The 15,439-nt window shown below is 56.7% G+C and overlaps 2 protein-coding genes across 2 annotated transcripts; both read right to left on the bottom strand.

Annotated features, from left to right (window-relative positions):
* Nucleotides 1-3,849: 3,849 nt before the first annotated feature.
* LOC101870747 (T-lymphocyte surface antigen Ly-9) lies at nucleotides 3,850-9,225 on the bottom strand (the record flags this gene model as incomplete). The annotated part of the gene is made up of 7 exons (XM_034071302.1): nucleotides 7,713-9,225; nucleotides 5,962-6,255; nucleotides 5,624-5,884; nucleotides 4,889-4,990; nucleotides 4,723-4,767; nucleotides 4,248-4,300; nucleotides 3,850-3,939 (listed from the first exon to the last, which is right to left on the bottom strand). Coding segments are annotated over exons 1-7 (894 nt in total), but the record flags the coding sequence as incomplete, so codon positions are not given.
* Nucleotides 9,226-9,242: 17 nt separating this feature from the next.
* On the bottom strand, nucleotides 9,243-15,436 carry LOC101870576 (signaling lymphocytic activation molecule-like). Its single transcript, XM_034071261.1, has 7 exons — nucleotides 14,252-15,436; nucleotides 12,420-12,746; nucleotides 11,911-12,177; nucleotides 10,984-11,091; nucleotides 10,406-10,485; nucleotides 10,088-10,249; nucleotides 9,243-9,991 (listed from the first exon to the last, which is right to left on the bottom strand). The coding sequence occupies exons 1-7, from the start codon at nucleotides 14,301-14,303 to the stop codon at nucleotides 9,935-9,937; spliced, it is 1,053 nt and encodes a 350-aa protein (XP_033927152.1). The 5' UTR covers nucleotides 14,304-15,436; the 3' UTR covers nucleotides 9,243-9,934.
* Between the last annotated feature and the right edge of the window lie 3 nt (nucleotides 15,437-15,439).

Raw genomic sequence — 15,439 nt, forward strand, 5'->3', positions numbered from 1 at the left:
CGATTATAGAGCAGCTTGGCAATTGCTGGACCTGATGGTGTGTGGCGGACTGCGTTGCTGCTTGTTCTCAAGCCTGATAGACTCCTGGCTGGACTTGGCTGCTGCTGGACCTTCTCTTCTTGGGTGCCTTGAACTTGGGCCTAGGCTGGCAGAGGTCTCTTTTCCTGCTGTGGGAGCCCAGAGGTAGCCTGGTCTGTTCTTGTTTCTCTGAGGAGTGTGGAGATCCCCACAAAGTTTCCAGGCAGTGTGGAGGACACGGCTGTGAGGGTGAGCCTGTGCTGTGGCACCAGAGGGGCCTACTGCCAGGGAGCCGGGAGTGCTGTGTGCTCTGCCTCACCAACTGCCTCATCCACAGAGAACAGCTGGGCTTCTCTGGGCCTTTTGCACGGATTTCTTTGCCTGGAGCAAAACATTTGGCTGCTGACTTATGAACTAACTCCTTAGACCTGTTTGAGGCACTACAGTGAAGAGGTGCTGGTAAAGGCCTGCAGTCTGAGGAGCAAATTATGTGTGTTTTCCAAGTGCCATGAAGTGCTGCCCCAGAAGTACCACTGCAAGGCAAAGTATGTGGGGCTGGTGTGCCCTTTCTCTGCTATATGTGTGATTGGACTCGGAAATGGCTTTTAATTGCAATGTTTCATATCGAGCTTGTGGGGGGAGTCTTGCTGAGGCTGACACAACTCCCAGTTTGACTGAGTTAACTGGCTAATTGGAGAGACATGGGAAGATGTACATCGAAAGAGAGTAAGAGGCTTCTGAAACAGGAGGTGGAGAAAGAGAACTGCATTCAAAATCCATTAACAGGAGCTTCAGCCAGCCTCAAGCAGTCATCTGTAATGCAGCTAAAGCAAGGTAAGTGTTGAGCCTTACTACTTTTACTGATAAGACTTTACTTTTTAAAGCAGTAGCTGAACATGTTTAAGTGTTTCTATGTATATTTGCAAACATAACTTCTATTGATGGGTCTCAAAATGCATTTGGAAGCTAGTTTGTGTGCTCTAGTGCTCCTCAGGATTGCTACAACTACCAGGTGCTAAAAGCCCTTCAGAATAAGACTAAGTAGGAGCTGCAAGGATATTAAAAGCTTGCTTTCCCACTTTAAATCACACATTTGATTGAATTGTAACTAAAATAGAGTGAATTAAAATGCCTGTGATCAATCAATTGCTCGATTCCCTGAGAGAAACAACTTCACTTCTCACTTCACTTCCCACTTCACTTCCCACTTCACTTCCCACTTCACTTCCCACTTCACTTCCCACTTCACTTCCCACTTCACTTCCCACTTCACTTCCCACTTCACTTCCCACTTCACTTCCCACTTCACTTCCCACTTCACTTCCCACTTCACTTCCCACTTCACTTCCCACTTCACTTCCCACTTCACTTCCCACTTCACTTCCCACTTCACTTCCCACTTCACTTCCCACTTCACTTCCCACTTCACTTCCCACTTCACTTCCCACTTCACTTCCCACTTCACTTCCCACTTCACTTCCCACTTCACTTCCCACTTCACTTCCCACTTCACTTCCCACTTCACTTCCCACTTCACTTCTCACTTCACATTAGGATTAGGGTACAGCCTTCCTGACATTAGGGTTAGGGTACCCACTTTCCGACATTAGGGTTAGGGTACCCACTTTCCGACATTAGGGTTAGGGTACCCACTTTCCGACATTAGGGTTAGGGTACTGTCATGGTTTGAGCATGTTTTGAGGGTGTTTTTGTTCAAGGTTTTTTCCCGCCAGGTGGAGGAGGGGAGTCCGGGAGGAAGGAGAGACAGGACACCTGACCCAGGCTAGTCAATGAGGTATTCCATACCATAGCACGTGATGCCCAGGATGCATACTGGGAAAGAGAAGGCTGGAGGGGTGAGCTTTAGAGGAAAATGGAGGAGGGAGCACATGGTGCTCGGCCGGGCAGGGTGGAGTGAGTTATGGGTCGGTGGCTGGTGGGGTGTTGTATTCTTTTCACTTGCTGTTTGCTGTATCATTATTATTTGTAGTAGTAAATGGCAGTAGGGGTTTTGTGTTATGCCTTAGCAATTAAACTGTTCTTATCTCAATCCGTGGGGGCTACATTCTTTGGATTCTCCTTCCTAACTCTCCGGGAGTTGGGGGACTTGGTTTAAACCTCGACATTTTTGGCGCCCAACGTGGGGCCCGAGGGATTGAGATAAGAACAGATCTGAGCGGATTTATGGTCTCTTGTCACAATGCTGATTTATTGGCTCTTAGAGGTTTTTCTCTGGATCTCGCTGTTTCGGGATTTTTACCGGGTACTTTGTATATGGATTGGATGTGTTTGTGTTTGTGTTGGAGGCTTGTAATACGGTGGGGCTCTGGCAGCAGGGGGGGATGGACGTGGCCGTGGACTTGGACTTGTACCAGGCCGTCCCGCTGCTCTTCGCTGTCCTTGTCCTCGCCCTCGTCTGTGTGGAGCTGCGTGAAGCCAGGAAGGAGCGGCCCCGGGAGCTGCCGGCAGCTGAGGCTGCCAGGGAGAGCGGCACGGGGAGCCAAACGGCTGTGGCAGAGCAGCGGGAGCAGGCGGGGGAGGAGCGGAGCAGGGCTGTAGCTGAGCAGGGGGATCACGTAGCGGGGAAGGTGAGTCCCGCGGCCGTTCCCGACTCTCCGACGGCCGAGAGTGTCCCCCAGAAGTCGCCCGCCGACCCCCAGCAGGATGCAGGAGACCACACAGCACTTCCCAGCAAGGCAGTGGAGGAAGATCCGGACTCGGGAGAAGAGAAGCTGATAGTGGGAGAACTGGCAAGCACGGCAGCTACATCAGCCCCAGTGACAACTGCAGCAGCATCATCTGAGAGTTCTGATGGTTTTGAATGGCTTTTGGGTGCCCTTGGGACCTGCCTGCTGATTGTGATGGTTTTCGGCATGGTGGCACACACACAGAGTGTGTTCCATCCACAACCATTTTGTCTGATCCCAAAAGTTAAGCAGAGTCAGGTCTGGGTCTTGTCTAAGTTTAGACAAGTACATAGGAGCACCAGTAGACTGTTCCCAAGGCTGGACAGTCATGAGTGGCAGGGCATGTGGGACAGTATAGCCGGGTATCTGATCCACTGGGCCCCTCCAGTGCTTTGGAAGCATTGGAGGTGGAAGGCAGCTGTATGGAGTCCCCAGCAGCAAGCTGTAGAACTGCTGAAGGGGACGGTGAATGATTTTGGTGGGCCCAGATACTTCAGGCTATCAGTCCAGAGATGCAACTTAGAGATGTCTCATGATCGAGGGGTGGACTTAAGAGTGATGGTGTATTGGAAATGTGGGATCTGGGCATGACGTGAATGGTACGGAATAAGGGGTGGATAATGTCATGGTTTGAGCATGTTTTGAGGGTGTTTTTTGTTCAAGGTTTTTTTTTTCCAGCCAGGTGGGAGGGGAGTCCGGGAGGAAGGAGAGACAGGACACCTGACCCAGGCTAGTCAATGAGGTATTCCATACCATAGCACGTGATGCCCAGGATGCATACTGGGAAAGGGAAGGCTGGAGGGTAGAGCTCTGGAGAAAAATGGAGGAGGGAGCACATGGTGCTCGGCCGGGCAGGGTGGAGTGAGTTATGGGTCGGTGGCTGGTGGGGTGTTGTATTCTTTTCACTTGCTGTTTGCTGTATCATTATTATTTGTAGTAGTAAATGGCAGTAGGGGTTTTGTGTTATGCCTTAGCTATTAAACCGTTCTTATCTCAATCCGTGGGGGCTACATTCTTTGGATTCTCCTTCCTAACTCTCTGGGAGTTGGGGGACTTGGTTTAAACCTCGACACTGGGGTCTTGCCCATCTCCTTGCTTGGTGCTGGAACCCCCTTAGGGGCTATGGCCAAGAGCCACAACTCACCTGGGCTGTACCCGGCATCACAGAACGGGTGGGTTTGGAGGTCTCAGCCCCAGGGGTCGGTGTTGTCTTGGAGCCATCTTGCAGGCAGACCTGGGGAAAAGGCTTTAAAAGGAGATTCCAGAGGTTGGGGGCATTCCAGAGCCTGGGTGAGCCCAAGAAACCGGTTCAATGGGGCTGGGGACACAGACCCCAGTGATGCACCGGGAAGTGCAGGCGGCTGTGGCCACACTGGCTGCTCCTGGGGCAGCCCCAGCACCAGGTCCCCATGAGGAAGCCATAGGCTGAGGTTGCCCAGCTGCTGTCCTTCCTCCCCAGGTCATCCCCATGCCATGCAGGGACCCCCCCATCCGCATCCTGGTCCAGCCATGTACCCAGAGGATGAACCTGCCCAGACTCACCTGCTGGAAGGGGCCAACCTGGGCATACACTGTGGTGTACTCTGCTCTGGCCTCTGCAGGAGGAAAGAGGGGAAGGTCAGTGAGGGAACAGGCTGTGGTGGATGGGGAGGGTGGGAATCCCGGCTTAAAGCAGGCTGAGAGGTGCTGGAGGGGTTTGATGGGGGTCTGGGTGGAGGTAAAGCATCGCTTTGCATCCCTGGTTCTGCCCCATAGGAGGTGGGAGCAGGGCGCTTGCTTCCAAAGGATGGCAATGGAAGTGTGTGCCTTGCAAACCGGCTCTTCCCTTTCCAATACAAGATCCCCAGCTGCTTTCAGAGGGTGAGATGCCTTTGTCTCTCCTTCAGACACTGCCACCATGACAGCATCAGCTCGTTCTTTGGCCCATCAGAGGAGGGGAGAGGATTGAAATCCTTCAGAATCCCATATAGGAGGCAAATGGAAGGAGGGAAGTGCCTGGGGCAGCCCCATGCCCTACCTGAGCTCACAGCCTCATCTGCAGGCAGATGGAGGATCCTCCAGCCTGGGGGAGAGCAACACAGGGGCTCCTGTCAGCAGCAGCATCCTCAGCTCCGGGCTCTGCAGCCCATGAGGTCCATGATGGACTCCCACATGGGACTGTCAGGGCCATAGGGTTTGCTCACCTTTGGGTTTACAGCAGACGATGAGGATAACTGATGCCAACAGCACTGCAGATCCGGCCACTGCTGCGGCCACAATCACAGCCCTCCTGCTGAAGGGGGAGCCTGCAAAGAGAACAAGGTCCAGCAGCAGCATCCCAGCGTGGATCTGGCTCTTCCCAGCATCAGAGTGGGGGGAAACAGGCACGGATGTGCTTCAGTGCCCTGCTGAGCCCTTCCTGCTTCACTGGGACCCTTACTCCGTGGTCCAACATGGAAAAGAGGTGATGCGCTGAGTGATGCTGCAGACAGAGCAGTGTCAGCGAGAGTCCGACCCCAGCCCCTCCATGGCCACAGCTCTCCCCACTGATGTCCCTTTGCCTTCTGGGGTCCCCATGGGTGGGGAAAACCCCACTGGGACCTCCCCAGGCTCCCCCCTGCAGCCCATCCTTGCCTCTGCCTCTGCAGTGCAGGAATGGCTTTGTTGCTGCCATGCCAAAGCAGGGGTTTGAGGGGTCACCCCCTCTCTCCAAGCCCCCCCGTTGACAAGCACAGGCTCTGGCACACTCAGACAGGGAAGAGCAAGGCTGGACCCGGACAGTTTGTGATCTCACCATCGGTGGGAGGCTGGGCTGTGATTCCTGCAGCATGGGAAGGGAACAGCAGAGAGCTCAGCCCTGGGCTGCCTGCTCCTCTCATTGCCCCCCCAGCCACAGGGCACAGGATCGGGCCCTTCCCCAGCACGTCCATGGCTCTCACCTGCGCAGAGGGCAGCGGCTGAGCTGATGCTGACATTGCGGCTGCTGACTGGGTTCTGGGCTGTGCATGTGAGGAGCAGCTCCTCCAGTGCTGCCTCCTCCACCAGCACCGTGGGTCCGGCTCTCCGCAGGCTCCCCATGCTCCAGGTGTAGGACACGTTGCCAGTGCCGGCACCGGACGCGGTGCAGTGCAGGGCATAGAGGCAGATGCCAGCAGAGCAGTTGTGAGCAGCACAGGTCACTGTGGGTGCTTCCAGCTCCCCTGCGGGATGCAGGGAGATGTCAGAGCCCCCCTTTAACACAGAGCACAGAGCAAGCCCAATGGTGAAAGGCTCTCACCATAGACGTGCAGGGTGAAGGTGGTTTTCCCCCCGGCGCTCTTGGCCGTGTAGGTACCAGCATCCTCCAGTGTCAGCTGGGAGATGCTGAGCGCGCTGCCGTTGCTGGGGAAGGCCAAGCGGGGCCTGAAGCTGTCATCAAAGAAGGTGGGCTCTGGAGGGTCACCGAACCTCACGGTCACCACCACATCGTTGTGGAAGCTCCAGGCTGCAGCTGCTCCCTCCAGGCTCTGCAGCTGGAAGGTGATGGAGCTGCCCACGGTGCCGATCATCTCCACCTCACTGGTGCTGTGCACTGGGGAGAGGAGCGGGGATGAGCCCGGGGACAGGGGCCTTAGCGGGAAAGAACCCCCCTGCTGTGACACCATGGGCAGGCTGAGCCCCAAGGGCTGCAGTGCACAGCAGCTCTGCTACACTGTGGGTAATGTCAAAGGATCGCACTGGTTTGGTTTGAAGGGAGCTTAAAGCTCATCCATATCCAACCCCTGCCACGGGCAGGGACCCCTTCCACTGGAGCAGCTGCTCCAAGCCCCTGTGTCCAACCTGGCCTTGAGCACTGCCAGGGATGGGGCAGCCACAGCTTCTCTGGGCACCCTGTGCCAGCGCCTCAGCACCCTCACAGGGAACAGCTTCTGCCTCAGAGCTCAGCTCAGTCTCCCCTCGGGCAGGTTCAAGCCATTCCCCTTGGCCTGTCCCTGCATCCCTTGTCCCAAGCCCCTCTCCAGGTTTCCTGCAGCCCCTTTAGGCACTGGAGCTGCTCCGAGGTTTCCCCTGAGCACAGCAGAGGGGCAGGATCCCCTCCATGACCAATACCCCTCCATGTATTATAACTGATCCATTTGACTCTGTGGTCCCACACTGGGACTTGAGCTTTCACATCCCCCCAAGTGCTCATGAAGCAGCTTCCTGTGCACGAAGGGGTTGGAGGGGCAGAGCCCTGAGGTGCAAACTGAAAGTGCAAGAAGAAGCTTACAACAGCTCACAAGGTTCCTCTCAGCACCAGCCTGCAAGGGCCAAGTTAGGCTCTAAGCAGGCGAAAGCTCCTCCACCAAACGTGGAGCTGGCTCCTCTTTCCCATCAGTTCCATGCCCAGTTTAAAGTCACTGCTCCCCAGTGTGGGCTGGGGATGGAGGCTGCGCTCCCAGTGCTTGCAATGGGAACTGATCCCGGCCCAGGCAGGCGGTTGGAGCCCAGTGCTCCCACCTCACCCCAGGGTTCTGCATTTCTGGTTCCCAGAACAGGCATCTCTGACCGCATGGAAGGAAAAGCTGCTCAGGCAGATAGAGCTGAAGGAAGCTCTGCTGAAGGAGTAGATAAGGACATTGCAGGGCTCACCCAGGGGCAAAACCCTCCCCAGGCCAACGTCTCTGCCCATTTCCCATTGCCTGGAAGGAGCCAGAACATGTCCCTTCTTCCAAACAGCCCCGAATTCCCCACCACAAACCCACGGGAGCTGGGAAAACTCAGGGACAACACAAAGGGAACAGCCCCTGTGCACAGCGCATTGAACCCAGCACCCGGTGCACATCCTGCAGCACCTGGATGGAGATAGACGGGAGCCGAGAGCTGATGCAGTCACTCATTTGCACAGGGGGACAACAGGAGAGTGAGGGGCAGCACTGGGCTGTGCTGGGACATCCCTGCATGGATGCTGCACCACTGGTCCCATCCATCCCTGCTCTCCCAGGAACCCTTAAACCAGCCTAAACCTCCCCATGGACCTTCCATTGCTGAGGAGCATCTGGCACTTACCCTCTTGCTGAAGGATGAAGGCAAGCATCAGGCACCAAAAGCCATCCATCAACCCACGGTGCGTGGACGGGAGCTCTCTGCACCCAGCATGTACCACAGCTGGTGGCTGCAGGAAGATGTGACGGGTGGAAATAACCACGCTTCACCCAGCGACTGGGACCACGAGTGACGTCAGATGGAGACGTGAGGCCAATGGGTATGAACGTAGAATAGGCAGGGGGTAAACAGAGAACCCAAACTGGTTTGGGTTGGAAGGGAGCTTAAAGCTCATCCAGCTCCACGGGCAGGGACCCCTTCCACTGGAGCAGCTGCTCCAAGCCCCTGTGTCCAACCTGGCCTTGAGCACTGCAGCCACAGCATCTCCCTCCAACCTATCCCAGTGTCCCATCACCCTCCCAGGGAAGAGCTTCTGCTAAGAGCTCATCTCCATCTCCCCTCGGGCAGGTTCAAGCCATTCCCCTTGTCCTGTCCCTCCACCCTTTGTCCAAAGCCCCTCTCCAGGTTTCTTGTAACCCCTTTAGGCCCTGGAAGGAATCGCAATGGACGAGTGTCACCAGGGATGCTCCATAAGGGATGCTGTGACACTGGGGATGGGCTCCTCTTGTGGGCTAAGGCACAAAGAGACACTGAGGGGATGGACCACCCTGGAACCCCCTTTGTCTCCTCCAGCCATCCCCCTCTCATCAACACCATCACCATTGGCACTGAAACCCTTCCCCATCCCGAGCATCCGATGCCCGCGTGAAGCCATGGTTGGGTGCCCCATCACAGGGTGCTCCATCACCCTGCAAGGAGCAGCACCAGGCTAAACCCTGCACCAAGCACCAGGCACAGAATGAGCCTTTTACCCCCTTTTAGAGCCACAATCCTTGTCCCTCTGTGGTCCTGCCCATGATCCTGATGAAGCTGCTGCTTTGGAGACTTTTCCAAGGAAGCAGCTCAGCTGATGTGCTGGAGCAGCCTATGACACACTCATCCAGCAACCCTTTCCAATAGGCTTTACCACGCATTTATTTCCCTTTCCCTTCGTCAGCCCTGCTGGGTGAGCTGTGTTCCATTGGGATTATAAACCAGCTTGGACTTGGAACGGTTTGACAGGCGCTGTCCTTCATCCAGGCCCCTCCAGCATCCCTGGGGCATTCCTGCAGGGAATGTGGGATCTGCTGTGGGCAGGGGGTGGCCAGGCCATGGGCAGGAGCTGCTTCAGATTCAGCTCTCAGCAGTCTTTAAAAGAGTCCAAGGAAAACCCTTGCCTGTTCCTACAGTCAGCATTGGGAAAGGATGGGGATGGAGAAGTGGGGAGAGGCATTGCCCAAGCAGGGCCACGAGTGCTCCCAGTGCAGGGTCAGGCTCAGGCTCCAGGCATTGCAAAACCTTGTGCAGCAGGAAGGCAGCAGTTTCAGAACTGCTGCTGGAAGAGAAGTTGAACAAGAAAACACTTCTGGTCATAGGAAAATCATTTCTGGTCATAGAAAAAATCATTTCTGATCATAGAAAAATCATTTCTGGTCATAGAAAAATCATTTCTGATCATGGGAAAATCATTTCTGGTCATAGGAAAATCATTTCTGGTCATAGAAAAATCATTTCTGGTCATAGAAAAATCATTTCTGGTCATAGAAAAATCATTTCTGATCATGGGAAAATCACTTTGGTTATAGAAAAAATACTTTTGGTTATAGAAAAATCACTTCTGGTCATAGAAAAAATCATTTCTGGCTATAGAAAAATCACTTTGGCTACAGAAAAATCGCTTCTGATCATAGCAGAATCGCTTCGGTCGTCGCAATCTCCCTCCGGTTCCAGCCGGTGCTGCTGAGCGCTCAGCACCGGTCCCACGGCTCCCTCTAGTGAAGCCTCACGGAGGCCGAGTGGAGGCCCACGGGGCAGAGGGATGAGGCCGGGATCCCAAGCGGCTCCAGCCGCACTTCCCGATGGTGCTGTGCGGAGCTGAAGGGTCCCTAACCCTAACCCTCCCCTCCGAGGAGCCGCTTCTCCCTGTGTCACTCGTGTCCACTGCATCCAGACTCCTTCCACCCTCTCCCAGTGCTTCAGCATCCTCCCTTAACTGGAACCCAAGGGGATCTGTGGCCTTGCTTCCCTCAGCCCTGCTCTTTGCCATCCCTTCCGCTCCGCATGCCAGGGGTTTGCCCCAGTCCCACAGGGATGAGGAGGGCTTCATCCGGCCGGGAAGGTGCTGTCGGTGTCCATGGGGCAGAGGCTCAGGCCGTGGGCATCATCACCCTGGCATAAACCGTCGTGGGCTCCTTGCTGGGGCTCTGCGGCAAGAAGCAGGGGAGCAAAAGAGGGGCCTGAGCTGGGGGGAGATGTGGGGCACCCCATGGTGATGCCCACGGGGGCAGAGCCACCCTTACCTCTATGCGGTGGCCCTGCGAGGTGTGGGGCTGTGCCGGGGGGTCCCGTGAGGCACAGGGGGCTGCACTGGGGGCCAGGGCTGTGTCCAAGGGCTGGCTGGTGGCTGTGGTGTAGATGGTGATGCAGGAGGGATGCTTGGTGATGGAGGCTCCTTTCTGCTTCTGACAGAGAGCAAAGGATGAGCAGCAGCACAGAGCTCCCCATAAGGTCCCTTTGGGTGCTGCTGCCCCTATGGGAGACCCCCACGCAAGGAATCCCATCAGGGTCATGTCCGTGCTCCAGCGCCGGGATCCCATCCCTAAGGGATCATGGCTCACCTGCCTCCGCTGCACTTGGGAGTAGATGGTGTGCACTGTGCTGTCCTCAGCTGGGGCTGGGGCTGGGGCCTGCTGCCCACCTGCAGGGGATAAGGAGACACTGAGCAGGGACTCAGGTGTCACATCCCTGCTCCTGCACCCCAGGATGTTCTTGGGAAGAGCTTCTGCCCCAGATCCCGTCTCCATCCCCCCTAGGGCAGGTTCAAGCTGTTCCCTTTGTCCTGCCCCTGCATCCCTTGTCCTGCCCCTGCATCCCTTGTCCTGCCCCTGCATCCCTTGTCCCATCCCCTCTCCAGCTTTCCTGCAGCCCCTTTAGGCACTGGAGCTGCTCTAAGGGCTCCCCTTAAAGAACCTTCTCTTTGCCCCTTCCCAAGGGCCAAGGTGCCCTCAGAATCATAGAAGCAATCAGGGTGGAAAAGACGTTTAGGATCAAGTCCAACTGTTCCCAAGTCCAGCACTAATCCAGGTCACTGCAGATCCATAGGAATCAACTCCCTGGTCCATTCTGCCCCTCCATCAGGTTCATCCCAAGCAGGGACCCTCAGCCACCCCCAGCACCCCTGCTCCACGGCACTCACCACGGGGCTTAGCCACACGCAAAGCCATGAGGACCCCCATGAGCATCCCTGCAGCTATGGGCACCAGCACCATGAGCAGGAGACCCTGCGGCCCCAGGCTGGCACTGCCTGCAATGGGGGGGAGAGAGGGGATGGGATCAGTCACCGGCCCCACAGTCACCCAGAGCCGAGCAGAATGTGCTGCTAAAAGCCTTTTTTCACCTCATTTTGGCCTGTCTCCTTTGGTAGAACAGGAAACAAGGGGCAGGAAATGCTTCTCTTGAGCAGAGCATCCTTTAATCACCTCCAGACTGCACCAAGCAGCAAAGAACCCGCTGAAGGTGCCATCAGGGTCACATAAAGCCCTAAGGATGCCCCCAATGCCTGTGGGGAGGCAGCCCCTTGGCACTGCAGGGTGTAAAGGCTCTGCAGCTCCAGCCGTGCTCTTGGCCCACCAATGGTCACATCACACAGGGGTGCAAGGGGCTTTGGGGCAAGGAGGGCTGAGGAACAAGCCCCAGATGCCCCTGGAACCCCTCATTTCAGCATCTCCCTTTCCTAAGAGCCCCCCCTGCTCTCCCCATCGGCTGTAACACGAGGTCCCCTTTGGCTCCCCAGGGTAAGGGGCAGCCACAGCACAGCCCAGAGGAAGTCCCCCCCATCACAAGGAAAGCCCCACAGGAGGGAGTGTGACTCGGCCCCAAGAGCCTGGGAAGGGGAAGCTGCCCCCGGGGGGGCTCTGCTCCCCAGAGCTCACAGCCTCCTGCTTGCACAGCCTGGAGCACTGGGGCGATGGGACCTGAACCCCCACATCCTTCCTCTTCTGAACCGGCCCCGAGGCCACTCTCAGCTCACAGGAGGCTCATTTGGGACAGCCTAAAGCCGCTTGGGAAAGTCCCCTGCAAAGCAAGGGCAGGAGCAGGGGTTGGAGCTGGGCTGGGGACTCACCCGCTTGCTTATGGCTGCACTGGGAGGAGTTGAAGGCGATGCTGCGGCTGCTGACGGGGTTGCTGGTGGTGCAGGAGCAGGAGATGCTGGAGTTGTGCAGGGGGAAGGTGAGGTGCAGGAGGCTGCTGTTGTGGGAGCAGGGCCCCGAGGTGCCCCAGCTGTAGGAGATGCTGTCCCCTCGCTCTGCGGTGCAGTTGAGGGTGATGCTGCAGGTGCCATTGGCCAGCACCCAGCTGAGGATCTGGATGCTGGGATCAGACACTGGCTCTGGAGAGAGGGAGGGAAGAGGCAGTTGTTGTGCCTGGGAAATCCAATGGCTTCTACTCCCATAGGATCCAGTCTAAGCTGCAAACAGCATCATGGGGGGAGATGCTTGGCATGAACCCAGATGCTCCTGGCAGGATCCAGGTGGGATCTTGGCCTCACTGCAGCACCCTGACCTCCGGGTGGGCATCTCCCACCCCCTGCTCCCAGCACCCAGCACGGGGCTCTGGCAGCACCACACTCACCATAGACCTGCAGCCGCAGCCGCCAGACCTTCTCCTCCGGCCCCTCGCTCACGGTGTACTCATAGAGCTGCTGGTCCTGCCGGCTGGTGTTGAGGATCTCCAGGGAGAAGTCCAGCTCATGGAATCGGGTCCGATCCTGCACGTAGTTGGTGTAGTTCCCCCCCGTGTACTTGAGCAGGATGAGCTTCCTCTGCGGGTCCTCCGTGTCCCGTTTCCAGACGGCAGCCCCGAAGCGCAGGGTGAGCTCCCGCAGGGCCGGGGGGATGCGCAGCATCGTCGGCTTCCCCAGGGTGCCCAGCACCGTTTCCCTCACCCCATGGACCCTGCCTGGGAGGAACGGGGCTCAGAGCGGCTGCTCCCCCATCATGGAAGCAGGGAACCGGCAGGTTGGGGAGGAGCTGAAGGCTCATCCAGCCCAAGCGTTCCCATCCCTGCCCCATGGCACTGAGGGGGTGTGAGCACTCGCAGGGATGGTGCCTACACCCCTGCCCTGCCCAGCCTGGTCCAGTGGGGCAGGAATTGGTCCTCAGCTCCATCTAAACCTGCCCTGGTGCAGCTTGAGGCCGGTTCCTCTTGTCCCATCCCTGGAAGCAGAGCCCAGCCCCTCCTGCTCCATCCTCCTGTATGGAGCCATCAGGGCCCCCCTGAGCCTTCTCCATCGGAACCCCCAGGACCCTCAGCCCCACATCCTCAACCCTCACAGGTGCAGGTCCAGAGGGGATGCGTTGCCTTCCTCTGCTCTTCCTCCCTCTCCTGCTTGAGCTGCTCCCAAGAGCATCTCTTGGTGCCCATGGACAAGTGCTCTGCCGAAGAGGGTGCAGGCGCCTCCCACCCATCCCGAGCATCCCAGCCCCCGGATTCCATGGGAAACCTTTGGTGTGTGGTGCTCATGGCCCTGTCTCTCCCATCAGGGCAGTGATTCCCCTCCTGGACAAACAAGCTTGTTTTGGAAGGAAAGAGTGTGGGGAAACGCCAGCTCAGCAGCATCACCCCCGTACTTCCCACCAACGTCTTCCCATTGGGGTGAGGCTTTGCCCCAGAGTGGAATTACCCCAGAAAGCCCTGAGGACTCCATCCCAAGCAAGTGGGATCCCCTCCCATGGCACAAAACACAGCGGCTTGAGCTATCCCTGCGGCCTCCGTCCCCCCAGCATCCAAAGCAGCATCAGACACAGCCGTGTCTCGGGACACCATCATCCCCAGGACATCATCATCCCTAGGACACCATCACCCCAGGCACCATTACCTCCGGACACCATCCCCAGCCAACCAGAGCCCTCCAAGCACCCAGAAACAGCCAAATTACCTCATTGCAAGTCCCTTTCCACTCCCTTTCCACACCATTCCTTGCTTGGCACCTCCTGATATGGGACCCTCCATAGTACAGAGGGAAACAAGCCCCCAGCTCATCTTCATCCTACGCACACCAGCTCACAGGCGGTGCTGCGCTAGCACTGTGTCCATCATCATCCTCCTCTGTTCGTCATCTTTCACCCTCTCCTCCTTCAGCCTGACCAGTACTAGGAGGGATGCTTCCCTAACAGCCTCTGTAATGGATGCATCCTTAATAGCCTCTATAACGGATGCACAACACACCCAGCTTGGCATTGCGAGCCATTTACTTCCTAGAGGAATATTTCCACTGGATCTGCTTGGGCACCTCTGGGGAATTCCAAACCTTCATAGGGAAAATCCCCAAGTGATCCCGAGGGAATATTTCAGGAAGAGACAAACATAAAACCCCAAACATAAAACCCCATATCTCCATACCCCATACATCATACCCCATACATACATCCATACCCCATACATCATACCCCATCCATACGTACCCCAAGGGCAGCCCAGAGTCACCAGCAGGCAGAGCTGCACAGCCCAGCCCATGCCTCTGCTCCTGATGTGGGCTTGACCTCCGCTGCCCCACAGGCACCCTCCAAAGCGAGCCCCTGCCACGGGCCCCGTGTTTCCTGTTTGGGGTGAAAATGGCTTCTTTTTGTCTTCAGTGGAAAGTATTCAAAGCAGCATTGTGAAGGCTGCACCGGAGGCAGGGCTGGGGAAGGAAGCAGAGCACTGCACACGGCAGCATCCTCCTGCTGCAGGCTTCAAACCTGCGAGAAGAGGAAGGAACCAGCAATGAGAGCATCCGGGTACCGGAGCAGTGGGGCAGAACCTGCATCCCGGCAATGAGAGCATCCGGGTACCGGAGCAGTGGGGCAGAACCTGCATCCCGGCAATGAGAGCATCCGGGTACCAGAGCAGTGGGGCAGAACCTGCATCCCGGCAATGAGAGCATCCGGGTACGGGAGCAGTGGGGCAGAACCTGCATCCAAACCCCTGCCCCACTACCATGGGGTTGGGACCCAGCACAGAGCCCCCCACAGATCAGGTAACCAGGAGGTAATACTGGTGCATCTCTTCTGCAGTGAATTGGCATTGCAATGGTGCCACCCACATTGCTGTCACCCCTCACTATCCCACCTAAATGTCCAATTGATCACAACCTCTATGTTGCACACTCATTGGAGCATCCACACCTTCCTTGGGCAACCCATTCCAGTGCCTCAGCACCCTCACAGTAAAGAACTTCTTCCTTGGATCTAACCTCTCCTGTTTAAGTTTTAATCTGTTCCCCCTCTGTCCTGTCACTATAGACCTTAATTAGGGTCTCTCTCCAGCACCCACGTAGGCCTCCTTCAGATACTGGAAGGCTGCTGTGAGGTCCCCACCCCTCCTTCTATTTCCCAGTACCAGCAGGGATACTGCACGTGGGAGGATGATTCCCTTTAGAAGCAATAATAATTAGTGACCTATTATGGCATTTTGGACAAAACCCACAAGTCTAGGGCTGGTTTGGCTGCCCCATCAGTGTACAATGCCCAGAGCTGGATCACGAGCTGTGCCCTGCAGCGGAAGGACCCATTTGGGCTGTGCTCCATCCGCCGGTACTGAGGCTGGTGGTCCATGAGCATCCTGAGCAGGCTGACCGGTCGCTATGGCGACGGAGGCCACGCCCCCAAGCA

The sequence above is a fragment of the Melopsittacus undulatus genome, chromosome 20 (genome assembly GCF_012275295.1).
Source record: "Melopsittacus undulatus isolate bMelUnd1 chromosome 20, bMelUnd1.mat.Z, whole genome shotgun sequence".
NCBI classification, from domain to species: Eukaryota; Metazoa; Chordata; class Aves; order Psittaciformes; family Psittaculidae; genus Melopsittacus; species Melopsittacus undulatus.

Excerpts from the sequence above, each read along its gene's own strand:
- LOC101870576 (XM_034071261.1), bottom strand. The coding sequence starts at position 14,303 with ATGGGCTGGGCTGTGCAGCTCTGCCTGCTGGTGACTCTGGGCTGCCCT. Across the intron at positions 10,486-10,983 it reads GCGTGTGGCTAAGCCCCGTG|GTGGGCAGCAGGCCCCAGCC; the intron begins GTGAGTGCCGTG and ends TATCCCCTGCAG. Across the intron at positions 10,250-10,405 it reads CCCAAGTGCAGCGGAGGCAG|AAGCAGAAAGGAGCCTCCAT; the intron begins GTGAGCCATGAT and ends GCTCTCTGTCAG.